This window comes from Cydia splendana, chromosome 1 (genome assembly GCF_910591565.1).
Source record: "Cydia splendana chromosome 1, ilCydSple1.2, whole genome shotgun sequence".
NCBI lineage: Eukaryota > Metazoa > Arthropoda > Insecta > Lepidoptera > Tortricidae > Cydia > Cydia splendana.
In genome coordinates this window covers 33,015,959-33,043,843 of record NC_085960.1, presented here as the reverse complement: position 1 = coordinate 33,043,843, position 27,885 = coordinate 33,015,959, and the positions used below count along the sequence as shown (strand labels likewise).

The 27,885-nt window shown below is 41.6% G+C and overlaps 3 protein-coding genes across 4 annotated transcripts; 2 read left to right on the top strand and 1 right to left on the bottom strand.

The window, feature by feature from the left end:
- The first annotated feature begins 292 nt into the window (after positions 1–292).
- LOC134793704 (kelch-like protein 10) lies at positions 293–16,728 on the top strand. Of its 2 annotated transcripts, none has more exons than XM_063765357.1 (13): positions 293–349; positions 1,715–1,878; positions 1,995–2,246; positions 2,748–3,012; positions 3,467–3,631; positions 3,706–3,792; positions 3,858–4,004; positions 4,396–4,588; positions 4,869–5,014; positions 5,296–5,513; positions 5,879–6,059; positions 15,735–15,877; positions 16,415–16,728. In XM_063765357.1, exons 1-12 carry the CDS (start codon positions 308–310, stop codon positions 15,852–15,854), a joined length of 1,980 nt encoding a protein of 659 aa, XP_063621427.1. In that variant the 5' UTR covers positions 293–307; the 3' UTR covers positions 15,855–15,877; positions 16,415–16,728. The 2 variants fall into 2 exon arrangements, with proteins under 2 accessions (XP_063621427.1, XP_063621433.1); XM_063765363.1 differs by having other exon boundaries at positions 321–589.
- Positions 16,729–16,935: 207 nt separating this feature from the next.
- Positions 16,936–18,587, bottom strand: LOC134793693 (mitochondrial basic amino acids transporter-like). The gene is made up of 3 exons (XM_063765347.1): positions 18,398–18,587; positions 18,043–18,114; positions 16,936–17,963 (listed from the first exon to the last, which is right to left on the bottom strand). The coding sequence occupies exons 2-3, from the start codon at positions 18,074–18,076 to the stop codon at positions 17,110–17,112; spliced, it is 888 nt and encodes a 295-aa protein (XP_063621417.1). The 5' UTR covers positions 18,077–18,114; positions 18,398–18,587; the 3' UTR covers positions 16,936–17,109.
- Positions 18,588–21,023: 2,436 nt separating this feature from the next.
- Positions 21,024–27,787, top strand: LOC134793681 (gastrula zinc finger protein XlCGF57.1-like). Its single transcript, XM_063765337.1, has 13 exons — positions 21,024–21,367; positions 21,505–21,665; positions 21,776–21,840; positions 22,849–22,921; positions 23,016–23,041; positions 23,128–23,204; positions 23,642–23,828; positions 24,116–24,284; positions 24,598–24,765; positions 25,311–25,441; positions 25,648–25,768; positions 26,788–26,915; positions 27,427–27,787. Exons 1-13 carry the CDS (start codon positions 21,254–21,256, stop codon positions 27,759–27,761), a joined length of 1,755 nt encoding a protein of 584 aa, XP_063621407.1. The 5' UTR covers positions 21,024–21,253; the 3' UTR covers positions 27,762–27,787.
- The last annotated feature ends 98 nt before the right edge of the window (positions 27,788–27,885 follow it).

Genomic DNA, 27,885 nt, shown 5'->3' with positions numbered 1-27,885 from the left:
TTCATGTTTTCTATATTATGTATGTATTTATTAATATTTTTCTATTACACATAAACTACAATATTATTGTTGTATAGTACCCGTAACACAAGTTTTATTGGTCTTACAGTTGGACTAGGTAGAATCGTGTGAGATTATCTCATAATATTTATTTATTTATTCGTTAGTGCAACTCACCTGCGTTTTTATGAATTATTTTTTCTAATCCAACCTCAAAGTCACTCTCAGCCGGTGTGAAAACAAGCGAAGGCCTTTACCTAACTTAAAACTATAAACATTTTTGATTTCAGCAAGGCGACTGCTAAAAATGAAAATACTGTTATCTAGTAATGTCAACTGGAAAAAAAAGGTGTGACATGTTTGTCATTCATATATCATTTTTTTGCTAACCTAAAATGTTTATTCAAATGACTTGATTTGCTATTTTGGATTATTTTTTACGGTTACTTTTATAAAATTAGGAGATAAATCCCGTTAGTGACGCTACACGTACCGCTTTACGTTTGCGAATTGTTAATGCGTGACAACTTGTTTATGATGATGACTTTGCGGTAGTCTTCTTACAATGGAAAACGACCCGAACAACACTGTAAGTAGTAGGGTTAGTGGGGTCCCGAGCGATCGCTGGCTGGAGCAGAAACGCTGGAAGAAGTTTGATCTGTCGCTGGTTTGCACACGCCTACTGGATGTGTTTACGTTTTCAAACCGTGTTGTTGAACCGGGCTATCAACCTTGTTTCTGTTAAAAATATTTACTAAGCGAATGATGAAACTTATAAAGATTTCACCTATAATAATTAATAACATCCCGCTTTACATGTAGTACGAGTACCTAATCAGTTACTTTGAACACGACTAATGATCTGTTATTGTTAAGCTTGTTAAATTTTCCATGTTTCTATAACTAAACCGTAGTCTTGTCACCTTTCTACTAATCAGCAGAGGATGATACAAGTATACATAGCTACCTAATCAGTAGGTACCTACAATTCATTATCGTCCTAGCATTTGTCCCGTACGGTGACGGGGTACGCTTCACTACTTTTTTCCCTTTCCACTTTGCTCTACTTCGTCTCCAGCTAGCCCACGGGTGTTTAGATCTTTGGCGATGGCATTGCGCCATCGCTGCCTTGGCTTGCCCTTTCTGTTTGGTTCTGGCAAAGCGAATCTAATCTAAGGGCTCTATCGCCTACGTATTCTGACGACCTTCTTTTGACACGATTACTCAACAACTGATACATGTAGTTTCAAGACCAAGTCCCTCTCGGGCAATAAAGTTTAGAAAGTTGATTCATAAGACCTCGTGAATATCGGCTGGGCTCCTTTGGTAGGTTCTGGTAGATTTTTACCGCAACGATCAAATATTTGTAATTTAAGAACTTTACTTTTTTATAAAATTTACTTGCCTACCAACATTTTTCGCCTTTCCACGTTAAAACGCGTTTCTCGTCCTCTCGGGTTAGACTTGGATTGCTGAGCATGTCGGCTACCTATATTTATTAGTGGTTGTGTAGCTGACGGCGTTTCATGACTGTCACGAGATGCCTCTTCCAATGTGTGTGATCACAGTGATACGATACAGCGTTGACCAAACGGCGGGTCACGAGAAGGGTCGTCTGCTGAATGACGCGATCGTGTGCCATCTTTGCACACGGTTGCGCCTTCTTGCACAAACACACACAGTCTCTGTGTCATTATAAGTCATTGTCCGACAGACGGCGGGTCGCGAGACGGGCCGGTGCATGTCGGTGGCGGCGATGCAGGCGCTGCACCGGCTGCGCGAGTGCCGGCTGCTGTGCGACGCGATCGTGCGCGCCGACGATGGCGCCGCGTTCCCCGTCCACCGCGCCATACTGTCAGCCTGCAGTCCCTACTTTCTGTGAGTGGCTAAATAAAGTCTGCTAGTTTTCTTTATAAGCAGGTAAAGAAGCATTACGGTATCGTTTTAGACGTTTCTGCCTAATACAAAATAAATTTAAATGATGATGTCAATAGGGCTCTGTTCACGACGACGCTACACTCCCGCGAGCAGAGCGATGTCCTGATCTCCGGTGTCCGCTCCGAGATCCTGCTCCTCCTCATCGAGTACGCGTACCTCCGGCGCATCGACGTCACCGACGGCAACGTCCACGAGCTCCTCATGACTGCGGACTTCCTTGCGTTCCTTGGTGTGCTGCAGATCTGTTGCGATCATCTCCGCACCTCGCTTAACCCTAGGAACTGCCTCGGGATCATGACGTTTGCTAGGTATGTGATCAACAACACAAGCAGCAGTTTCCATCTCATGGAGTATGCGTGCCTGCGGCGCATCGGCGTCACTGATGCCAACGAGGAGTTTACCTCATGACGGCGGACTTCCTTATGTTCCTTAGTGTACTCTAGATCTGCTGTGACTAACTGCATACCTCGCTTAATCCCAGTCCCAGCCTTGGAATCGTGACGATTGCTACCTAGCCTATCCTATGCTAATACATACCTATGTGATCCAAGTGAGCGACGGTAAAGATCAACTCCGAAGTATGCATCTGATTCTAAAAAGTTTAAGACGAGCTAAGACAAATGAAGACAAACAGACACTTTCAGGGAAGCAGGATTTAGTCCAATGATAGACCACTAACCTGACTACATCAGGATTCCATTTTGACTACACATGATGTCTACATCTCAAGTCAGCAAAGACACCTTCGATTAACCGTGTTGACTTTATACCTGGTACCTAATTTGGTTCTGTTCTGGTTTGGTCTATAGGCGAGTGTTCTGCTACAAACTGGAGGCCGACGCCCGGAGGTACCTCCTCCGCTACTTCGTGACCGTGTCAGCGCAAAGCGACGAGTTCCTCCACCTTCCTCTCGAGGAGCTTAACTCCATCATCCTTGAAGACGAGCTCAACGTGAAGAGTGAGGAGGCGGTGTGGGAAGCCGTGTTGCGCTGGGTCAACTATGAGCCGGACGTGCGTTGGCAGCACACCGTCAAGTTGATGGGCAGCATAAGGCTCGGATTGCTTGATACTCAAGTTAGAAACTTCTTGTTAGGGTCTCACTACGCTTGTTGACGCGGAATCTTAAATCATAAATTATTTATTTGCATGAATAGGGCCAGATTACAGTTGTTATATACATATGTATAAATGTTTCTCCTAATTCTTATGTTATTATGGATGAGATTATTCTAAACGGCTCTATCGTTTTGATGTTATCAAATAAATACGTACCTAAAGCCGACGTTGGTGCCGTGATCATAATGCAATAAAAAAATCTGGCGCAAATTGCATTTGTTGCTGGAGACAGTCAAAGTCACATCATCCGAACTGGACATAATTATTATGTTATGTGTTTTCACTCTTACTACATGGACGCAAGGATCTTTCTAATCGACCTAATTTGATCAAATCCACGTCGATGGTAGTAGTGAGACCCTTCTTTGTTAATATCTCCAAAAAACCTTACACTAATCGATATCCCTTTTAGTTTTTCTTGGAGAACGTCAAAGACCACCCGTACGTCACTGGCAACGAGGGTTCACGACCGATCATCATAGAGACTTTAAAGTTCCTCTACGACCTTGAGATGATAGCCCAACGAGACGGAGAGGTAGCCACGCCGGAAATCGCTCGACCCAGAGTACCCCACGAAGTAAGGATTGCGCACTTTTGCTGAACATAATAATTTTCGTAACTGATTGAAGTGAGAACTTCTAACTTTTAAAGGTATTGTTTGCCATTGGAGGGTGGAGCGGTGGTTCACCGACGGCGTTTATAGAAACCTACGACACCCGCGCAGATCGCTGGATAAAGGTAATCTTAATTCGTGATACTCTAATTATTTTTAACTCAGATGATAACAATGAGTTATATTGCAGGTAGAAGAGGTGGACCCCGCCGGTCCCCGCGCCTACCACGGCACAGCGGTCTTGGGATACTGCATTTATGTCATTGGAGGATTTGATGGGATGGACTATTTTAACTCGTGCCGATGCTTTGATGCTGTTACTAAGACCTGGCGCGAGGTAAGTGTACCTATGACTGATCAAGTACTGGTAACATTCCAAGTTTTATGGGGTTGGAGTTTTTTGCATGATTAAACTTCCTGGTCGTTAGGAAGACTTCAGAGTTGAGTGATGTCTTAGATATTTTTTGAGCGTGATTCAATATAAAAGTAACTGGCAAGATTAAAAGAGCTCTTAATAGAGCTCTACAAAATTGAGCCGAGTCTTTAACACTTGAGTCTTTCTTTCCCAACATTACTAATATAGTAAAAAACAATTGATTAAAAATAGAGGCAGGCAAAAGGTGTTCTATCACTAAAGAGCGATCAATAGTAGTTACTAAATATTTGATTATTCTTTCACTTACTTATTTTCAACACTCTTAAACTCTTTACTTCACATTCTGTATCAGGTGGCACCGATGAACGCTCGTCGCTGCTACGTGTCCGTGGCCGTGCTCGGGGAGACGATCTACGCAATGGGCGGTTACGACGGTCACCATCGCCAGAACACGGCGGAGCGTTTCAACCACCGCACAAACCAGTGGTCGCTGGTGGCCCCAATGAACGCTCAGCGGTCGGATGCCAGCGCCGCTGCTCTTGACAGTGAGTCGCTGTAGATTTACCATGTGAATTATAAAGGGATCTGATCTGGCGAAAGTTCCGTGAATATATTATTCATAGCGAGCCATTGCCTATACTGAATAGCCATTGAATATATTGGCCAAATTGGTTGTGCCTGATCTGTAAAGTAACGCGTTTTAAAAAGCTACAAGTTCAGAAGTTGCTGTTCCTTTTGCAATTCCAGCAACCTTACTTAATAACCATTCTGCAACCAATAGGACTTTTTTCTAATCTGTCACTGTTATGAATATCTATTTCACAGACAAGATCTACATTACCGGAGGCTTCAACGGGCAGGAGTGCATGAACACCGTGGAGGTTTACGACCCGGACACCAACCAGTGGACGAACCTGGCTCCCATGCGCTCGCGCCGCTCCGGCGTCTCGTGCATCGCGTACCATAATAAGGTTTGTAGTCAGACCAATAAGCTAACTCTGCACTGATTTGGCAAATGACTGAGTGCTGCAGACACATCCAAACTCACTGGTAGGGTCGCCATGTAATGTGAAACTATTGTTTTAAATATTCTTATGGTAACACGATGGTAGTGGGTGGCATAGCAGACTGCATTGCTATTTTTGCTTGCTAGCTAGAGAAATACCATTATGGAAGCTCCTTTTTGAACCAGAAAAAAAAACCACTAAAACTGAAAGTTTCAACGCCCGCTAACATAAACTTGTCTTTCCAGATATACGTAATCGGTGGCTTCAACGGCATATCGCGCATGTGCAGCGGCGAGGTGTACGACCCGGGCACGAACACGTGGTCGCCCGTGCCCGACATGTACAACCCTCGCAGCAACTTCGCCATTGAAGTCATTGACGACATGATCTTCGCCATCGGTGGATTCAATGGCGTCACTACCATTTACCATGTGGAGTGTTATGATGAGAGGACCAATGAATGGTAAGTACTTTAGGTGGCTCAGCAAGGTTGCCAAGTCTGACACCTACAGACCAAAACCATGTCGTCTATGTATTACTGAGGTTATCATCATTTTCTTCTTCCACGTTCTCTCGCTGATGAGGATTGCGACCGTGTGTAGTCTATAATTTAAATATGCTACTTCACATTAGGTATGCGTTTGACCGCATAATGTTTCCAAAAAAATGTAAGGGCTGGTCGTAGCATGTTTCGGAAAGCCGTGTGGTGGTGGCAACATGATAGATGCCTGCCTAAGAAGTAAAGTATTAGGTACCTACATTTGTCACTTTTTACAATGATAATGTGCATTGTTGTTTACATGATATGTTATGTTATGTATGTATCAGGTACGAAGCGACGGACATGAACATCTACCGCTCAGCGCTGTCAGCGTGCGTGATCATGGGTCTCCCCAACGTGTACGACTACATCCACAAGCACCGCGAGCGGCTGATGGAGGAGAAGCGGCAGAAGATCCTGCTCTCGGAGACCGCGCGCCACGGACAGCTGCGCTCCGCCCTACCGGACGTAAGACTTGCCAGCTTCTACCGCTCAGCGCTGTCAGCGTGCGTGATCATGGGGCTCCCCAACGTGTACGACTACATCCACAAGCACCACGAGCGGCTGATGGAGGAGAAGCGACAGAAGATCCTGCTCTCGGAGATCGCGCGCCACGAACTACTACGCTCCGACCTGCCTGATGTAAGGGCCTGGATTTTATTAGATACTTTTAAGGGGGTCAATGAATACCCCTCATTGACCTCTGTCTCGTTTATCACTCCTCGTTCCGAAAAAGCCGATCGGAAAGTTGCTCGGTCGCTACTAGCTTCATTTTTTTAGTGGCTACCTGCCTTCAGTATGTCCTTGCATCTGAGACAATATCTCTAGATTTTCTGGTAGCGTGGCATTGGCATTGTAGACTTATAAAATGAACATCAGAAATGTTTTACATACACATCCTATATGACGTAAATGGACATGTATGACTTCGTATCCCGGGAAACATGAGTAAGCTGTTCGAAGCGAAGCCTTTTTTGCGGCTACTGATGAGCGTTTGGAGTACATTTACAGCTGGTAGCGTGTGTAGCATTGTAGTTTTACATCAGTGTAATTTTACATGGCCATGACCATATGGGGCTAAATGGGAGTCGTCGACACTGTTGTTCGTCACGTCCGCTTCGGACAGTGGCGGATTCGTCCTAAGGCCAAGTAGGCCCGGGCCTAGGGCGGCAAGTTTTTTGGGGGCGGCAACAATTTGCAAAACAAAAATAAAATTTTCACAATTGACATATAAAATTCGCTGATGATAACAAGAAATAACTCAAAATGTAATCAATATGATGGGTGCTGAAGAAAGGGGCGGCTCTGTAGGCCCTGTGGCCTGGGGCCTAGGGCGGCAAAGACTGCAAATCCGCCACTGGCTTCGGATAAGGAGAAAACTGCTGGAGGAGATCATTCTCGACCTGTTTCGAGCATTCGAAGTGGTGTCCGTAGATTCCCTGATAGAATTCTCCTAGTCAGTCAAGTATAAATCTAACTTTAACTACGTTAACTAGCGCCCCCTCACCTGATAAGAAATATTATAATCTATGACCCTATATTCACATTGCTTGATGGCGAGGAATTAGAACGCTCAGGCGAACCACTGTAATCATTAATAACAAGCGTACGTTATCGGAGAGCAGTCTTGTCTGGTTGCTTGACCGCGCTCAGTCGATTGAAGCGATCACGATCACACGTGACGGGGTCGTATGTCAGCGGTTTCTTCTATTGATAAACTATCATGATGTGCGGTTTTTATTCGCACTGATACGGTCGCCTCAGCTGCCAATCGTATGAGTACAGTCGTAAACACCTTGAAGTTAAATCCACTATTTTGTTTGTCCTATACAGACTGCTTTACGCACGCAATTTCAGATCCTCTCAAAAGCAATGCAAAGTTTCGTCCAATGATGGAATGAAGAGCGAGGTGCAAAATTTCACGGATATAAGTAATTTAATGGGTAATGGTGTATATAAGTACCAATATAATGTATGGAATTCTTTCACAAAGTAGCTCTGCACTTACTTTACTAGCTGGTGTAGGTACATCACCTAAATGTATAGTAGATTGTTAACCAAGGGTTGAAAGGCACCCATTTCTGTCGAGGTAGTTTGGCGCTCGAACGCAGTGAGAGCGCCAATAGTCCGAGACAGAAACGGTGCCTTTCACCCGAGTTAAACACTCTACTTTTCATATCGAATGCGAGGAAACCAAACAAGACAAGGCAATTTCGCAAAATCAGTAATTGAAGTACATAACAGACCTACGGCCATGATTTTTTTCCTTAGGACTTACTTGCAATCGGAGACTTTACATGCGTGAAGATTAATCACCCCTAGCGAAAATCATTTAGATTGCAATATTTACGAAAACACACATTTTTTAACAAACTACAACAATTTTAAAATAATTTGTTCATTATAGTATGAAAATCAGCGGGATTGCCTCGTACTTTTTTAATTTTATACTTTTTCGTTCTATAAGCCGCAACGGACTATCGGACCGCACCGCGACCATGGTGCGCCGCACCACGTAATAATATAATAAAAGTATTTTTAATATTAAATAACAATTTAATTAATAATATAAGAAATTTTTATCTTGTATTTTATTTTATTTTAATGAATGTAGTTCTAAATAACTTTAAAAACCAATTTAATATCGTACAAACGTTTAACTGTGGCTGTATAAGATTCTGCCTTTGCTCATTTACGCAAGCGTAAGGTTTAAAAAAATATTTTTGGTGTATTCCTTTTGCTTCCCGCTTTATGAAATCGAGTAAATAGAATTCAACGAAAGAAATCAAGAATAATTTGTTTTTAACAAATTACTTACATCATTTTTTATAAAAAAAAGGATCTACGTGGGATTTGTAAAATTAAAGAATTACCAATTGTTCCAGACGAGGAAATAAAGACACTATTTTTCCATTTTGTTTCCACCCAGTTGTTCATGGAACGGGGACGCAGAGGAGTACACCACTTTTCTGCGCTAGAGCATAAACGTATCACTTTCTGCGCACCTTTTAGAACAACAACGACCCACTTTCAGAGCATGAGATATGAAAAATTTATTACCCACCGAGGTACAAGACACTGTAGGTATGGGGTACCTTTTTTAAATGTGTGTGTTGAAAGGGTCGGCAACGTGCAATGTACCCTCGAGTTGCAAGCGTTCATAAACTACATAAATGCTTTAAAAAAGCAAAACAAGGTAAAATAAAATAGCACGCTAAGCAAATATCGGAAACGGCCTACTTAGCCTAGCTAGATGGAAGTAACTAGACTTGACTGTTCACGTCAGTCATAATAATTTTAATCATTTATTCGTTGCAAACAATGGTGTTACAAGATTTAAGGTTAAGTGTTTAATTACTCATACCAACATATATATTTTTTTCGTTTTGCGGGTACTGAACAGTATTTCAATATTTAACTGTTTGAGTTGCCGACTGTAGGTACTTTATTGAGGGTATGATCATTGATCACGCACATGGGTCTATTTGTGCGCGTGAAAAAGTAGAGTTATCGTTTTCATGTAGAGTCGCCATATTTGACGTTATCTTCGTATAGGCATTAGCAATCAAACTTTATGAAATAATAATATAAAATGGGCGTGATCAAGAATGACCTACTTGCAGTTTCGAAGAATTAAAAAAAATTGGGATAATTCTTTCTACAGCGAAATGTGCTTACAAGAGTAACACACTCTTATTTTATTCATCATCATCATCATCATCTCAGCCTATATACGTCCCACTGCTGGGCACAGGCCTCCTCTCATGCGCGAGAGGGCTTGGGCTATATCCCCACGTTAGCCCAATGCGGATTGGGATTATTTTATTAATTATATATTAATTTGATTATGTATTAAATATGTAAGTTGACTTGAGTTTTAGTAGTTTTGCTTTCCTAATAGTTTAAACTGATGTGTTAGTTTGAACTGAACTCTGCAGACCTAGGCTATCAAGAACAATAACATTTTTTCGCAACGAATTGACATCATGAGATGGAGAGCCAAATAATTATAATGACGTGCATACATATCGATAATAGCGTACCTTACCCAAAATGCGTCAATATTAGATACGTGCTATCCACAAATAAACAGCGATATAAAATCTTAGGTGCCTATTTACTTACATTACATCATATAATTATCTTAAATGCACTGATGAGTAATGTTGGTTAAGACTCAAGTCCTTTGAATCCTCTGATTTAAGACTCGAATTAGTTTACTCTAGTCATTAAAATGAAACATGAGTTCATATCGAGACCTGAGTCTACAAAGTTTTGGTATGTACAGTCAGGGTTGGGCAGTATTTCAATTACATGTATTTGAAATACGTATTTGAAATACATTTTTGTATTTTGTATTTGTATTTCAAATACTACTTGGAAAAGTATTTTGTATTTGGTATTTCAAATACTGAACTCACATGTATTTTGTATTTTGTATTTCAAATACTTCAAGCATCAAAATACATTTCTACAAAATACATTTAATTAAATTCTATAATCCTAAAATGGAACGTTTATTTAAATATAATGTACGACTTGTACGAGGGCAAATACAATGCGCGAGCTATTCTGCGCGGAACTTTTCGTCAACAGCCAGGGTATAGGGTCATTGCAGTAGTTTCCGTCCATGCTCTAGTTTTAGACTACTTGACGGATTAGCAAATAATATATTTCATTTTTAATTTACTACTTGCGAAATATAATTTTGATATCATCATCATCGTAGTCATGGCATAGTCGATGGAGGAACTCAGCATGATGCTCGATGACCTCAACCGAGTTTCACAACGGGTGGGCTTGAAAATGAACATGGACAAGACGAAACTTATGTCAAATGCCAATGTTGTGCCCATCCCAGTCTCTGTTGGGAACTCGGTACTCGAAGTTGTTGACTCGTACATCTACCTAGGACAAGTAGTCCAATTAGGTAGGTCCAACTTCGAGAAAGAGGTCAACAGCCGAATCCAACTCGGTTGGGCAGCGTTCGGGAAACTACGTAATGTCTTTTCGTCCGACATACCTCAGTGCCTCAAGACGAAAGTCTTTAATCAATGTGTGTTACCAGTGATGACTTACGGCTCCGAAACGTGGTTTTTCACTATCGGCCTCATCCCAAAACTCAAAGTCGCTCAACGAGCTATGGAGAGGGCTATGCTCGGAGTTTCTCTACGTGATCGAATCAGAAATGAGGAGATCCGTAGACGAACTAAAGTCACCGACATAGCCCACCGGATTAGCAAGCTGAAGTGGCAATGGGCAGGCCACATTGCACGCAGAGAAGATGGCCGATGGGGTCGAAAAGTGCTCGAGTGGAGACCACGGACTAGCAAGCGCAGCGTAGGACGTCCACCCACAAGATGGACAGACGATCTTGTTAAGGTCGCCGGAAGACGCTGGATGCGGGTCGCTTCCAACCGGCAAGGTGGAGGCCTATGTTCAGCAGTGGACGTCTTATGGCTGAGATGATGATGATGATGATCATCATCATCATCATCATCATCATCAGCCTGCTCTCGTCCACTGCTGGACATAGGCCTCTCCTATTGCACGCCATTGAGCACGATTTGCGGCAACTCTGAACCAGTGTTGGGCATTCAAGAATAAAATCATTATTTGAATAAGAATTCGTAGGAATAAAATCATCTCGATTTTATTCCCGTCAAAAATATTCAAATAATTTTGGTCGGGAATAATTCGTATGAGAAAAAATTGAATGAGAATAACTTTTTCTTAATCAAATAAATATAATCATGATTTTTAATCGAAATAATATTCCACGAATAAAAATGTAGTCCGGGTACCGTATAGGTACTAATTACGTATAGTTAGGTAGATGTAATAGTAGTTAGTCTCTTGTCTAATTTATACCTATTTTATGGAATAAAATCTTACAAATTGACTGTCGCATAACGCATAGTTTCAGTAACCGTATTATTTTTAATTTACTAACCAAATCATTAGGTTAAATTTAGCTGGTCTAAGCGCTTTGTCTCTATCACTCTTACATATTAGTGCGATAGAGAGACGGAGGTAGCGTTCCGTTGACGTAGCGCAAACGATTGGCATATTGGCTACGAACGCAAGGTGCCTAGCGCTTTCTGTCTCTATCACTCTTACATATTAGTGCGATAGAGAGATTAGAGAGACAAAGATAGCGTTTCGTTGTCGTAGCGCAAACGTTTGGCATGTTGGCTACGCTCCCAATGTGCCTAGCCAAGATGCCAATTTTTGTTTTTATTTTAATAACCGAATCATTAGGTAAATTTAGCTGTTCTGGGGGCCTAGCCAACATGCCAATCGCTTGCGCTCCAACAACGAAGCGCTTTCTGTCTCTATCACTCTTACATATTAGTGCGATAGAGAGACAAAACTAGCGTTTCGATGTCGTAGCGCAAACGTTTGGCGTGTTGGCTACACTCCCAATGTGCCTAGCCAAGATGCCAATTTTTGTTTTTATTTTTATAACCAAATCATTAGGTAAATTTAGCTGTTCTGGGGGCCTAGCCAACATGCCAATCGCTTGCGCTCCAACAACGAAGCGCTTTCTGTATCTATCACTCTTTCATATTAGTGCGATAGAGAGACAGAAACAGCGTTTCGTTGTCGTAGCGCCAACGTTTGGCGTGTTGGCTACGCTCCCAATGTGCCTACCCAAGACGCCAATTTTTGTTTTTATTTTTATAACCAAATCATTAGGTAAATTTAGCTGTTCTGGGGGCCTAGCCAACATGCCAATCGCTTGGGCTCCAACAAAGAATCGCTTTCTTTCTCTATCACTCTTACATATTAGTGCGATAGAGAGACAAAGATAGCGTTTCATTGTCGTAGCGCGAACGTTTGGCATGTTGGCTACGCTCCCAATGTGCCTAGCCAAGATGCCAATTTTTGTTTTTATTTTAATAACCAAATCATTAGGTAAATTTAGCTGTTCTGGGGGCCTAGCCAACATGCCAATCGCTTGCGCTCCAACAACAAAGCGCTTATTTATTAGTGCGATAGAGAGACAGAGAGAGCGCTTCGTTGTCGGAGCGCAAACGATTAGCATAATGGCTAGGCCCCCAGAACAGCTAAATTGTAACCAAAGATTTGGTTATTAAATTAAAAACAAAAATTGTCATATTGGCTAGGCACATTGGGAGCGTAATACCCAACATGCCAAACGTTTGCGCTACGACAACGAAACTCTATCTTTGTCTCTCTATCGCACTATATGTAAGAGTGATAGATACAGAAAGTGCTTCGTTGTTGAAGCGCAAGCGATTGGCATATTGGCTAGGCCCCCTGAACAACTAAATTGTACCCAAAGATTTGGTTATCAAATTAAAAACAAAAATTGACATCTTGGCTAGGCACCTTGGGTGCGTAGCCAATATGTCAATCGTTTGCGCTACGAGAACGAAACGGTATCTCTGTCTCTCTATCGCACTAATATGTAAGAGTGATAGAGACAGAAAGTCCTGCGTTGTCGGAGCACAAGCGATTGGCATCTTGGCTAGGCCCCCAGAACAGCTAAATTTACTCAATGATTTGGTTATTAAATTAAAAACAAAAATTGGCATCTTGGCTAGGCACATTGGGAGCGTAGCCAACATGCCAAACGTTCGCGCTACGACAACGAAACGCTATCTTTGTCTCTCTATCGCACTAATATGTAAGAGTGATAGAGAAAGAAAGCGCTTCGTTGTTGGAGCCCAAGCGATTGGCATATTGGCTAGGCCCCCAGAACAGCTTAATTTACCTAATGATTTGGTTATAAGAATAAAAACAAAAATTGGCATCTTGGCTAGGCACATTGGGAGCGTAGCCAACACGCCAAACGTTTGCGCTACGACAACGAAACGCTATCTTTGTCTCTCTATCGCACTAATATGTAAGAGTGATAGAGACAGAAAGTCCTGCGTTGTCGGAGCACAAGCGATTGGCATCTTGGCTAGGCCCCCAGAACAGCTAAATTTACCTAATGATTCGGTTATTAAAATAAAAACAAAAATTGGCATCTTGGCTAGGCACATTGGGAGCGTAGCCAACATGCCAAACGTTTGCGCTACGACAACGAAACGCTATCTGTCTCTCTATCGCACTAATATGTAAGAGTGATAGAGAGAGACTATGCGCAACTCTACGGAGGGTCAACGTTTGGTATGTTGGCTAAGCACCCTGATCGGATGATAGAACTAGATAGTGTATAGCGAAACTCTTCAATGTGTACTATACCTAAACTATAGTAACAAATATCAAATCAATCCGACTTTTAAATAGAAGGGTGAAAATCAACTTATAACCGATTGTACTACAAAAATTAACTTAATTCTAAATAACATTTTAATTGAATAAAACCTTAGTTAGAATAGGCCCACTTCTAGAATAATTATTCTGTTTTTTATTACGCATTTAAAATAAGAGTCACATGATTTATTCACCTTAATTTTATTCTAAAATAACTAGTGCAAGAATAATTCTAATTCAAATCGATTTGAATAAGAATAAAATTTCTGTTTTTATTCTTATTCTTATTCAAGTTAATTTTTGCCCAACTCTGCTCTGAACCAGCTCTTGCCAGCCGCCTTGCGAAGGTCATCGCTCCATTTAGTCTTAGGGCGTCCTACGCTACGTTTGCCAATGCGCGTTCTCCACTCGAGAACTCGTCTACCCCAACGGTTATCGGTTCTACGGCTAATATGACCGGCCCACTGCCACTTCAGCTTGCTAATCCGGTGGGCTATGTCGACGACTTTAGTTCTCTGACGGATAACTTCATTTCGAATACGATCCCTCAGAGAGACTCCGAGCATAGCCCTTTCCATAGCTCGCTGAGCGACTTTGAATTTATGGACCAGTCCTGGTCTGGTAATTTTGATATGTAGACAGATATATATATTGTTTCGACATTAAGGATTGAAATCAGTCCAAATTTGTGCAGCAATGTAGGTTTATATTCAAATTTCGTCAAGTGGACGAAAACTAGCGCAATGACCCTATAAGTTTTTAGGAAAGGATATTCGTTAAAAAAAACTAAATGATTAAACAAAAAAATTGAAAGGTATTTTGTATTTTGTATTTGAAATACATTATTTTAAACACTGTAATTTGTATTTTGTATTTCAAATACCCGTCACCAAAGTAATTTGTATTTGGTATTTCAAATACTTTTAAAAATGTATTTTGTAATTTGTATTTGAAATACGTGGAAGCCAGTATTTTGCCCAACCCTGTGTACAGTCACCTGCAATAATATGTTACTCTTCGAAGGCCGCAATAATATGTGACTCGCTCTTATGGCTCTACAAATAAGATCGTGTCAGATATTTTTGCGGCCTTCGTTGTGTAATATATTATTGCAGGTGACTGTACTTACATCATTTAATTGTAAAACGCATTGTCTCTATATGAAATTCACATCATTCAATAACGCCTATTTTCCTTAGTGTACATTTAGATAAAATCTACAAAATGTTTGACTTACCTAATAGTCTTTTATATTAGGTATCCGAAAGCTCTAGTCTAATCCTTTTAAGTTGCGTTTTAGAACACTCACTCGGGACTTAAAAGACTCGGAAATTTTGAGCAACGCAGCCTATGTGTTTTTAAGATATCTTCTTTTTCTTTTTCCTCGCGTTATCCCGGCATTTTGCCACGGCTCATGGGAGCCTGGGGTCCGCTTGACAACTAATCCCATGATTTGACGTAGGCACTAGTTTTTACGAAAGCGACTGCCATTGCCATCTGACCTTCCAACCCAGAGGGAAAACTAGCCTTATTGGGGTTAGTCCGGTTTCCTCACGATGTTTTCCTTCACCGAAAAGCGACTGGCAAATATCAAATGATATTTCGTACATAAGTTCCGAAAAACTCATTGGTACGTGGTACGCGACCTCCGGATTGAAAGTCGCACGCTCTTACCGCTAGGCCACCAGCGCTTTTAAGATATATTCTATAATATGTATGCTAGTTTTTAAGGTAGGCATTTATCTATGGGCAAATAGTTGCTTAAAAATAAAGAATTTTCATTTCAAAAATAAATCAATTTCATCAAGTTTAGACTCAAAAGACTCGAGTACTATAATACTCGACTCGATTTGCACCAACGTGACATACTTTTTTTTTAACGAGTCATGCAAACTGTACTTTTTTGCTCCCCAGGTCCACCTAATGGAAGACAACGACGACATGCTGGAGCAGCTCGGGCTGATGGAGAACCAGGCGAACGTGCCCGTGCCCCCGCCACCCCCGCCGCCCCCGCAGCTGCAAGACCGCGAGTGACTGCCCCCCGATATCCGTACTTGGTAAGGATAATGTTGGTCACAGGTCTAGCTGATGGCGACATGCTGGAAGAGCCAGGAGAACGTGCCTGTGCCCCCGCCGCCCCCGCAGCTGCAAGACCGCGAGTGACTGCCCCTCGATATCCGTTACTTGGTAAGGATAGTGTTGGTCATAGGTCTAGCTACTAGCTGATGGCGACATGCTGGAAGAGCTAGGGATGATGGAGAACCAGCGAGTGACTGCCTTAATATCCGTACTTGGTAAGCATACCCCGTTCATTCCAGGTCAACCTCATGGTGATGAAGAGAGCAAAAGGCAGCCGTTATTAGCGTGAGATTCTCCTTCCTCACTCCTTCGAGCGTGATTCTCACTCTTAACAGTAAGTCACTTGCTATTCCAGGTCTGCAAGCAGGGTCTCACGCATCGCCCCAGGAAAACCAAAGTAAATGAGATCTCCAAAAACGAATACTTGCTTCAGATCTGGAGGTCACGCTATACTGGACGACCTGCTACGTATGATACTATATAGATATTGATACAAACCTATTTATTTGTTACAGGCTACTTACTAACTGTTTGTCACTTGAAGATAAGCCGCCAGATCGTAACTATATTATAACATTTATAACACAAATAATATGAAACACTAAAAATATTACTAGAGTCAAGTTAATTATTACTTTAAATCACTATGTAACCGTACTTTATTTTTAACATTTACATTGGTTTTAGCAATTTTGGCTTATTTATAATGTTGTGATATTTTCATAATGTGAATCATTTCTGTATTATTGGAATATTTTTGGAATCTTTTTTGATAGTTGTACCTACTTATTGAAATTTCGGACAAGTATATATAATATTGAGAGGTTTATTATTCGTTTTATTTACCTAATCAATAATCATAAAATTAAAGTTTTCTTCTAAATCTAACCTTCGTGGATGCATTCCTAGTCATTGCCCCATTAAGTACCTACCTACCTATTTTTCAGCTCTATTTTAATGCTGCGTAGGGTCTACCATCAAAATTATTTAAAAAGTTATTATCCTTGTTATGTATGAATGATATAAAACTTCGTAATTGCTGTACAAAGTATTTATTGTCATATACCTACATGGGGTACATGTTCCATGTCTTCATTTAAATTATAAAAATACAAAGTACCTAATTAGTAACAACGATAACACTGTACAATCTCGACCTTCTCCGGTCATCACTCGCGTAAGGTGTGTTCAAAACTGGTATCCAGCAGGATCAGTAGTCAGCACTCTCTTGACAAACGGCCTCGCTCATAACGGTGGAGGCGCAGAGCGAGTGCGCAGCGGCAACGGCGGCAGGCTCGCCAGCCAGCGCCTGCTCCTGCCACATCCGCTCTGTCCACACCACGGCGGTAAAACACGCCCCGTTGCTGATGAAAGCTCGCAATGTCACCGCGCCCAACCCGCGGCCCAAGCAGCGCCAGCCGTCCGAACGCACCGACTGCTTGAAGCAGTCCCACGCGCCCGCATACCGTCCAACCACGTCCCCCTGCAGCCGCGACTTCACCACGTCAACAGGGTACAACAGCACCCATGACAGAGCCCCCGCGACTCCGCCCGCCGTGAACACCGTCATCACCGACCGGTCGTCGCGCGTCATCATCTCGTACGACGTGAAGTAGATCGCGAATGCGGGGCAGTCGCGGACGGCCGTGATCGTTAGTCCGCGGAATAGAGTTCGAATCCCGCCCGTTCGTAAGATATGTCGAGCTCCCGCCCAAGCTCCTCCGGGCATGCCGTCTCCTGGTCTTGAAAGTTGTTGTCGGGTTTTTACTAGCTCAACAGGCGCGCAGGCTAAGCTCTGCATGAGTCCAGCGGCCGCGCCGGCCGTTGCGTGCGTTTTCAAAGAGTCAGGATCAGGCAGCGCTCTCCTAGTATTTCCATAAGCTCCGAAAACTATGGCGTTCACCGCCGACACTCCCCCTAAAGGCGCCCATACCCCACGATAAACCGTGGAGAGTGTTCCTCCTTTCAACAAGCTTTTGGTGCATTCCAGCGCGCTTCCTCTGCCTGATTGCACGTGCACTTTCAAAGTGTCCAACGGATGACCGGCTATAATCCCAGCACAGCCTGCAAAGAACATTAACAAATTACAATGTAAACGTCAACGTATACGTGTTATGTAAGGTTTTATGTAATTGTTGCTTACCTCCGATACATCCAGCTACAAAGTCTAGCGCCATTGTAGTTAGGGATCGTAGTAAGTCCTAGTACACTACAGCTGGAAGAAAATAACGCCGATAAAATGTTGATTGGGTTGATAGTATAAATAATCACATTAATAATTACATTATTTTCAAGATCACTTTGTAAATTATTGCCATTCTGCCATGAATGAACCAAAGCATGTTAGGATCAGGGGAGTGTTCGGATATGCCGGGTATCCACGAGTCAACTGTTAAACAACTCATATCCACGGCTCCTCGCTATCTTAATATTTATAAACTTGGCAAAACGACCGCGCTAGCTGACCTTAGATAAGTTATAATGACAATAGGACTCACCTCCGGCGTTCAAATTAAGTAATCGTAGTGGGAATTGACGTTGTCTCCACTAGAAGTGATGCCAATGAACATATTGGTGAGGTGAGGTTAGTTACGGGAAAGGTGTGGGCCTGTGGTCCAGCCTCTCTCGTGCGTGTGGATACGTTGTGTGCGCTCGCAGGTCCTAGCGTCCAGTGCGCCCGAGACGCTTCCACGACCCATTATCTCTCTCAGGTCACCCTTATCAACTGAGGCCATTATGCGCCTTAAACAAAACATGATTCTAGGCACAAGTGTCATTTCTACCGAGTCAATGGATAGCAATTGTTATCGAACTCTATTTGTTATTTATTACTACTGAGTACATATTGCGAGATGGTCTAATAATGTCGATCAATTTCACTTTAATTAGACTTTTCGAGAACCTTCTTGCATTCTCCAAGATCCGGGTACAATTTTGAAAGTATCAAAACTTTTACTGCTAGCGATGTTAGTGTACAATATAACGTCTGCCGTCTGGCAGCTGTTCATTAGTGAAGGGTAGAGTGGCAGGGGTGTCTCCATCATGCACGTGGTCGAATGCTGATAGCGACCCTGCGGCACCCCATCTAAAGCGGAGTCGGCGCTCGTTGGTGGTTTTAGACGGTAGTCCCCCACTGGTTATCCGTCGTCCCCCCTGGTTCCCCCGGACCAGGTGGCATGCGTAAACGCATTTCCCCAACGTAAAAAAAGGGGTGTCTCCATCATACCTAACGATTGTTACGGTCCTAATAAAATACATCAATGTATCCTAAAGAGACTTAAGTATATGAATAACAATTATTATAATGAAATCCACATTAAATTGATGTTTATTGTGACGGTCACGAGCAAAATTATAGGCTATTTCCAGTGACTGCTGACATCCAGACCGACTCATACTGGTTTTATGCAAACCAGCACAGATATCCAAAGATAATTGTTATTCTGCGCGTTTTGAAAAGTTATAAACATATAATATCTGGGAGACCGAGCTTTGCTCGGAAAACATATAAAAACTCAAAATTGTGCGTTTTCATAGAGATAAGACCTAGCTAGATCGATTTATCGCCCCCAAAAACCCTCTTATAGCAAATTTCATCGAAATCGTTAGAGCCGTTTCCGAGATAAGAGAGATGTAAATAAATAAATAAATAAATAAATAAAAAAGAATTGCTCGTTTAAAGGTATTAAATAGATATGTATACAGCACTACAACACACGGTACCTGCATATAGGTACCCTACCAAAGAATATAATACTCACCCTACATTCAAGATTTTTTGTGAAACAAGAGAGCGAAATTAGTTTTAGCTGCTAGTGGCCTCCTCAACAATTAAGCGAAAGATACACTACCTAACGCTAAAGGAATCACGAGCGTAGCTATGTTATACTCTGGCACACCCAGCTTGTCAGTAGAAAAAGGATTTTTAAAACAATTTAGGCACGAAGGGTTGCCCCCACCCCCCAAAGAATATTTGAATTTCGCGCCTTTTTGAGCTGACAAGCTGGGTGAGCCAGAGTATAAGAATAATATGGAGTCATTCGTCGAAATAGAGTACATAGAGTCTGGCTACTGAAATTTTACCTAAATTTTGGCGGGAAATTCAAAAAATCTTGGGCGGGTCACACTTTGTGTAGTAGGAATTATAGTTTTGATACTAGACAATATTTTTGATATTCTGTGCACAAGTAAGGTACCTAAGGAAATAAGTTAAATAAAAGTCAGTTCACATAATTTCTACCACTATTTAAAGTACAGTCAACGACAAACACATATGTTTACGTTCCAATATTTAGATTTTATAGATATTTTTCAGAACTTTTAGTTTATCCGTTTCTTTATACACTTGTCCTATTTATGACATTCAGGCATTAATAAATTCATGTACTTAATCAAAGTAATAGGCAAATGTTAGAACTAGTACTTAAAGTATCAAAATATTTATAGAGCACTAACCTCCTAATTTGTTTACATTTGGTTAGGAGTTGTAAAGATTGCAGTTTTTCGTTATACAACGCGTCGACTTCGCACATTGTCGTAATTATTTACGAGCTTAAATAATAGTTTGCGAACCTCACTCAGGCACTATACAAATTATTAATATTATTTAAAATAAACCCCTTATAAACCGCAAACAATTTGAATGAATGACGTATATTGACAACTCACTTTTAGCTTTTTAAATCATAGACAATTGGTGATACAACAACGAAATATCTGTCAACAATTTTTGGCTAGCCAAACTCTATCTGTAGCTTAATTGGTGGGTTCGGGCGTCAGGTGGCGCTATCTAATTATATATTTACTAGAGTTAGACCAAGAAAAGTCTGCAGTGATTTTGATGGCACACGCAGTGCAATTCTTATTTTGAATATCAAACTTCTATGAAATTATGACGTATAAATAACGCACTGCGTGTGCTATCGGAATCGCTACAGACTTTTCTTGGTCTAACTCTATACTCTTTGGATGGCCATTGGTGCTTTGGTGGTGCTCCCTGGGTGCTCCAGAGTCGCAAATTATTTGAGATAATATTTTATTATTTACGAACGGTCTTCGAATATACTTCGCCATGATGACAGTGACATTTGTTTTGACATTTCATTTTGCAGAGAAGCTTGTAGGTGCTTTTGGCTCGAATTTTTGCTGATTTCTTGTTTCCGAAATAATGTAATTAGTAATTTTACTGATTTTCTTCATATTTTAAATTAGTACAATGTATTTAGATAGACAATAAACACCCTAACGATAATATAGACTTAGAATTCGTAACAAACATGAGCGTTGCAGTTGTGGATTGTGGAGGATAGATCTGGCGATTGCAAGACGTTGAAAGAAGAATTAAGTTCAAAAATATGGAAAACGTGTGCCGAGTGTGTTTATTAACAGATAATAGACAAATGGAGCCCTTACTGCCTCTGGCAGGCGGAGCCCTTGGAGAAATGTATGCTACACTAACATCTATTGATGTAAGTAGTTTTTTATCTAAATCTGTAATAAGTGCCGTTTCCTTTTTAAATTCTGCTAAATACCGTTGTTCTAGTATTGTTTTTAAATTGAAGAATATGAATATTTCCTCAAATGCAATTAATTGTCACCAAAATAGCTGTCTCAAGATGACTTCCCCTCGCAAGTGTGTGGATCGTGCCGAGCAGAGATTAAGCACTGTTATCAGTTCCGGACTAAGTGTATTAAATCAAATGACTTAATAAAATCCTTGTTAAAAGAAGGAGCTGGAATAAAAGAAGAAACAATCATTGAAAAAGGGTAATCTTCACTTTATTTTCTATTTCAAAGCATCAGTAGTATGTTTGCTTACTTGGAATGTTAACTAATTGCCGTAGCAAAAGTATTATTAAATTTAATCTTATTTTCAGGGCGTCTTCACAAAATATCAGTGTAAATGTAAGCAAAGCTGAAATCAAAGAAGAAGATGATGAAAGTAAGCAGTTTAAAAGAAAAGGATTGAAAAAATAACATTATTAAATCAAAATAATTAACTTAATTTGCAGAGCTCGGATTTTTCACGGCAAAACAAAACACTATCGGAATCTAGCCAGTGATAGAAACATTATTTTATTGATATCGATAATTCAGTACTAGAAGAAAATACGTCACCAAATAAAATAAATATGTAATTAAAACATTTGTATGAAGTTACTAAGTCAGCAATTTCTTCTTCAAAATCTACGTCAGTACACACAGCAGCACATGGCATTTTATTTGTGTAATAGTGATAGGAGTAGATAATCATAATCTTTTAGAAGACTCATATTCTTTTTAAGAGACCTATCCAACGACACCCCACACAGTAGGGTTGGGGCGAAAAAAAAATTTTTCCCCACTTCATGTGTATGGGAGGTACCCCAAAAAATCATTTTTTTTTTAGATTTTATTGTACCACTTTTTTGGCGTGGAAAATATACATATTCATACCAAATTTCAGCGTTGTAGCACTAACGGTCACTGAGATTATCCACGGACGGACGGACGGACAGACATGGCGAAACTATAAGGGTACCTAGTTGACGGAAGCCTAAAAATGTATTGAGGCAATACCTGTCATATACTCTAGTAATACTCGATATCGATAAAATAATATTTCAAGCACTGGCTAGATTACGCTAGTGTTTTGTTTTGCCGTAAAAAATCCGAGCTCTGTTAATTTGTCTTACATATAAATGGGAAACCATGGTATTCTCCACTCACATTGTGCTCTGCACAGCCCTCTGCTAGCTGGATGCAAATTCTGCAAACGGGAACCAACTCACACTGTGGGGTTGATTCCTGTTTGCAATACTACGTCTTATTTTCGACTAAACAAACATCAAGTTATTTGAACTTCACTGGCAGAGAAAAGCTTACCACTCTACCAATTGAAATAAATCTGCGGATCTACAATTTTTGATTTTTTTATTTGTTTCATAAACTGATGTGATTTATAACTCAGTTACAGACATACAGTATTTAGAAGAAGACCTGATCAATGACGATGAGCAATGTAAGGAAGAGATGGACAGCAAGTAAGTCAACACTCACTCCTGTGCTAACATATATTACTAAAATACTGGTTTTATTTCCCCCATTTATTAAATCAATCAAACTTATTATTTTTAGCAGCATCTTGGAAATCACGAAAGCAGGTATGTGTCAAAGGTATCTTAATAATGACTATTGCTTTTTATTTGATCAGAACGGATTTATTCCATTTAAAAGATTTGTTTTTCAGGCAAGAAGAATGTTAGAAAATTAGTATCTTTTACAAATAATAAGGATCGGAATTATTACTGTGCGTCATGCAATAAGGTAAGATATCCTCTCTGCATACTTTCTACTTATTTGCTGTTATAATTAAAATAAATGCTTGATAAACTGCCATATAGATTGTCGGGTTTTACGTTTAGATTTGACCGTAATTCTCCATTGGTGAACTTGTAATACGTCTACTGTTTACTGTTTGCTTTTTTACTGACAATGGGGTTGGCAACATTCAAAGGTTTGCATAGATGGCGCCATCATAGCTTACCCCTTTTTCTATGAGATTTGGTGTAAAGGGCTGGCATCCAGGGCATAAAATTCCATAAAAAACAAAAAATTGACACATTTCTAGGGATTGACACGGCAAGCTATGCTAGCGCCATCTGCTAAATACTTCGGCCGGCCAACCCCATTATACAATAGTTTTTGTTGTCATAAAGTAAACAAAGATGTTTAAGTTACTTGTATTGTGGTGTATTCTACAGAAATTTAAAAAGTTGAAAGCTCTCCGTAACCACATGAAAAAGCATGAAAAAGAGGCTGAGGCCAACGCGTGCGGGCAGTGTAAGGAGGCGTTCACATCGGCACACGACTTACAGCTGCATAGTGCTGTACACCTCAAGGGGCCCGTTTGGCCGTGCCCTAACTCTGATTGCCAGAAAGAGTACAACAGTGAGTACATGTTTAAAGTGAGACATTTAATACTAAGACACGTAAAGTCACTAGTGCAAAATAAAGCCGCTATTATGAGAGCCATAGTAGATGGGTCAGTACGGCGCCCAAAGAGTGATTGAATTTCAGTTAATTTTATTTTCCTATATCGGGGAGACCCCATAGTAAAAGTTGTTCAGTATGACCTATTTATTAACCTCTCGGAATAAGGTCAGACTTAAGTAAAGTTACCCTATATAGATATGATAATATTATGATATTAGTCAATAAAAGTTGCGTTTGCGCAGATCGCACAGTGTTCCGCCGCCACGTCCGCCGCCACATGCTCGGCAAGCGGCACTGCTGTGAGCGCTGCGGCAAAGGTTTCGCGGAGCGCCACGCTTTAAGGCGGCACTCCAGGGTGCACTCCGGCCAACCCGCGCCGCGGGACCACGCCTGTCACATGTGCGAGAAGCGGTAAGTCTAGTGTTGCATGCTACAGACACTGCGGCAAAGGTTTCGCCGTGCGCCAACCCTAAAGACGACACTCCAGACTTCACTCTGGCCAACCCGCGCCGCGGAACCACGCTTGCCACTTGTGCGATAAGCAGTGAGATTTATGACACCCCTCATCATCATTCTGTCCTAGCCGGTTTCGGCCTCGGCGACTGAGTATGTACTGGCTAATTAGAGCGACGATCGTGAGCTCTCAGGTGCCTGACGTAGCCTATTTTAGTGTCAGTGTTCCTCTACATCGATGTATACGTATTTATGATTTTTTCCTTTCTAGATTCACGGACGGCAGTCTACTCGCGGCGCATATAGCGCGTCACACTGGGGAGTTACCCTGCGCTTGCCCCGTGTGCGACAAACGCTTCCCATCCGCGCGGCTGCTCGCCTCACATGCGCTAGTCCACTCCGATCTCAAGCCGCACGCGTGCCACTTCTGCGACAGACAGTGAGTGACTCATAATAAATATATACTACACACGAGAACAAATCCACATCCTCCCACAAAACCTACCCAGACGAAAGTCCACTCCGAGACTCCGACCTCAAGCCGCACCCCTGCCAGTCGATAACTCAGATAATATCCACATAACCCACATATACTGTGTGTTACTGACCATGGGGCGTTAAATCCAGGGCTCGATTCTACTCGCTAAACTGAGCTACTTTTACTATGGCACCAACCCCGAAATCCCGAAATTTTTTTTTACATTTTCATACATTTTGGCTGATCAGATGTCGACGTTTTCTATGGAAAAGCCAAAAATTTTTTCCCGTTTTAGGGTTGGTCCCATAGTAAAAGTAGCTCAGTTTAACGAGTAAAATCAAGCCCTGGATTTAAAGCCCCATGGTCAGACACACCATGTAGAGCGCTTCTTAATATGCTGTGTTGATGGTGTCTTATTCTCTTAATGTAGTGCTTTAGTACCTACCTAGTAATAGTCGTCTAACACATCTTGTTTACCGCTATCCAAATTGTTTTATATTGTGCAGGTTCCGGCACGAGTCTACGCTACGCACCCACCTACGCACGCACACAGGAGAGAAGCCCTACGTGTGCTCCGTCTGCGGGAAGACTTTTATACAGAACTCCAATCTCACGCTTCACATGCGTACGCATACTGGTAAGGCGTTCTAACATGTTTATTCTTATTTTATACTCGTATTAAACGTTTTCTCTAAATACCTAATAAAATTGATAATGAAATTATCTCTTTCCTACCAAAACTTTCTCCAAATCCTATGTCAGAAAGATTTTAAACGTAATTATAGGTATTTTATTTATTCTTTTTATTCCTACTTTATAATATAAAGTGGTGCATTATTGCAGGCGAGCGACCTTATTCGTGTTCTGTGTGTTCGCGACGCTTCACTTCAGGCTCTTCATTAAAGACTCACGCTCGAACACACACCGGTGAAAAACCCTATAGCTGCGAACTATGCGGGAAGAGGTCAGTATCGATCCAGTATAGTGTGGGAAAGGCTTGGCTGATACAATACTTTGCACTGAAATGTGGTGTCTACCCACAACGCTTTACATCTGACTTGTTTTTAAAGAGCTAATCACGTACAGACACTAGTGCGAAACCCTACAGTGGCGAGCTTTGCAGCAAATGGTCGGTCTAGAGAAAGTTAAGTGGAAAAAAGATTGACTGTGTAGCATGCTACACTACATTGCCCCGTAATGTGTTTGCGAGGCTTAAGTTATGACACGTTCCTAAAGAGCTAAGTACACACCGGTGAGAAACCCTACAGTTGCGAACTGTGCGCAAAAGATCAGTTTCAATCTTCGCTTCTGTGTTATGTCAGAAAAGTATTAACTGCTACACTATGTTGCACTGTAATGTACTGTGTTCGCGACGCCTCACGCCTGGCTCGTTTTTAAAGAACTAAACACGTACACACATCGGCGAGAAACCCTACAGCTGTGACAATATAGTAACAACTTTATATGTACCGCATGCAGTGCGACAGAGTACTTCTCAACTCCGGCGTGCATGCTCGCATCGTTATATATAGTATTCGTTCGTGACACGCAACGCGTTGTCACCCACCCGTGCACCCGTGAGAAAATCTACAGCTGCAAGCACAGCCGTGAGAAGATAGGCAAATACGGAATTGCATGAAACAAACAATATTTTCTCAATCCTACGTAATAACCTCGCACAACATGTGTATCATCATCCTATCAGCCGAAAGACGTCCACTGCTGGACATAGGCCTCCCTCAGGGATCTCCACAGCGACCGGTCTTGCGCCGCTCTCATCCATCGGCTCCCTGCGACTATAACCAGATCGTCGGACCATTTGTTGGGGGTTTTTTCCTACTGCGTCCCATAGAAAATAACTTCTAGTTAGCCGAACTGTATGAAACAGCATTTTTTTAGTGTTTACTGAGTTGGTCCCATAACAAAGGTTGTCCAGAATGGTCTTCGTCACACATGCACTCTGTATATAATGCTTGTGTGCAGGTTCGCGCGGCTCGACGTGCGCGCGCACCTGCGGCTGCACGCGGGCGAGCGTCCGTTCGCGTGCTCGGCGTGCCCCAAGGCCTTCGTCAGCGCCGCCCGTCTTCGAGACCACACGCGTATACACACTGGTACAGTAACAACTATATTACTGCGCTTATTATAGGTATTGCGTTGTAGAGAAACTCCACATACAATACAGCAGACGATGTATTGCTGTTTTATTCGCCGCTGTCTACATTTCAAAACCCATACGTACAATCGCCTGCGCTCGCGGTGTTCCAGTTAAGAAATAATTACCTTAATCCTTACAACCGAGCGGCTACCTGGCTACCTGCAAGGCGTTCAAATACTTTTATCGCCCTAAGGGTGGAACACCGCGAGCGCAAGCGATTGTACATAAAGCAACACAACTATCCTCCTTCTAGTAACTTTAACTGCTGAATGTATAATTCAACTACTCATCAACTCAACCAAACACTAGTGTTACCTATCTACATACTTTTTAGCCGCTATAAACTGGTGAAGTTTAGTGATATCACTGATGTTTATTTTAAAGACAAAATTCGTTTTTAAATGCGTCTTCAAAAATATTTATTGAGGCAACATTTACCACTGTCTAATTGCCAATTTTTCCCCCAGGCGAGCGGCCTTACGAATGCGCAATGTGCCCACTAAAATACCCGACCAAATCCCACCTAGTAAAGCACCTAAAGACCCACGAGACGAAAAAGAAATCCAAAAACAAAGTGCTCATAGTCCAACACATCGAACAGTACGAAAACTACGAGAAAGACATCGGCGAACAAGTGCCTTTGGAAGTGACGGGTGAATTGGTACTTCAGGAGAATGGGGAGATTAAAACCGAGTTGTTGGTAGTAGACGAGCAGATCAGCGTGTACACACACGTGGACGGGTTTGTGAGCGGCGGGTTTGAGGAGCGCGTGGTGATACATCCAAAGATATCTGATTTTTAAATATTTATTATATTTTGATGTCTTAATGTGTGCTGTTTTATTTATAACTAGCGTCCCGCCCTGGCTTCGCACGGGTAAACCTAAACAAATTATATACTAACCTTCCACAAGAACCACTCTATTG

What these genes read in the sequence shown, in the direction of transcription:
- LOC134793704 (XM_063765357.1), top strand. Translation starts at nt 308, where the DNA reads ATGAAAATACTGTTATCTAGTAATGTCAACTGGAAAAAAAAG. An exon ending in CAGCGCCGCTGCTCTTGACA is followed by an intron (nt 4,589 to 4,868) that starts GTGAGTCGCTGT and finishes TCTATTTCACAG; the next exon opens with ACAAGATCTACATTACCGGA. An exon ending in TGCGCTCCGCCCTACCGGAC is followed by an intron (nt 6,060 to 15,734) that starts GTAAGACTTGCC and finishes TTTGCTCCCCAG; the next exon opens with GTCCACCTAATGGAAGACAA.
- LOC134793693 (XM_063765347.1), bottom strand. Translation starts at nt 18,076, where the DNA reads ATGGCGCTAGACTTTGTAGCTGGATGTATCGGAG. An exon ending in TGTAGCTGGATGTATCGGAG is followed by an intron (nt 17,964 to 18,042) that starts GTAAGCAACAAT and finishes TGTTCTTTGCAG; the next exon opens with GCTGTGCTGGGATTATAGCC.
- LOC134793681 (XM_063765337.1), top strand. Translation starts at nt 21,254, where the DNA reads ATGGAAAACGTGTGCCGAGTGTGTTTATTAACAGATAATAGACAAATG. An exon ending in GAAACAATCATTGAAAAAGG is followed by an intron (nt 21,666 to 21,775) that starts GTAATCTTCACT and finishes TCTTATTTTCAG; the next exon opens with GGCGTCTTCACAAAATATCA. An exon ending in ACTGTGCGTCATGCAATAAG is followed by an intron (nt 23,205 to 23,641) that starts GTAAGATATCCT and finishes TGTATTCTACAG; the next exon opens with AAATTTAAAAAGTTGAAAGC.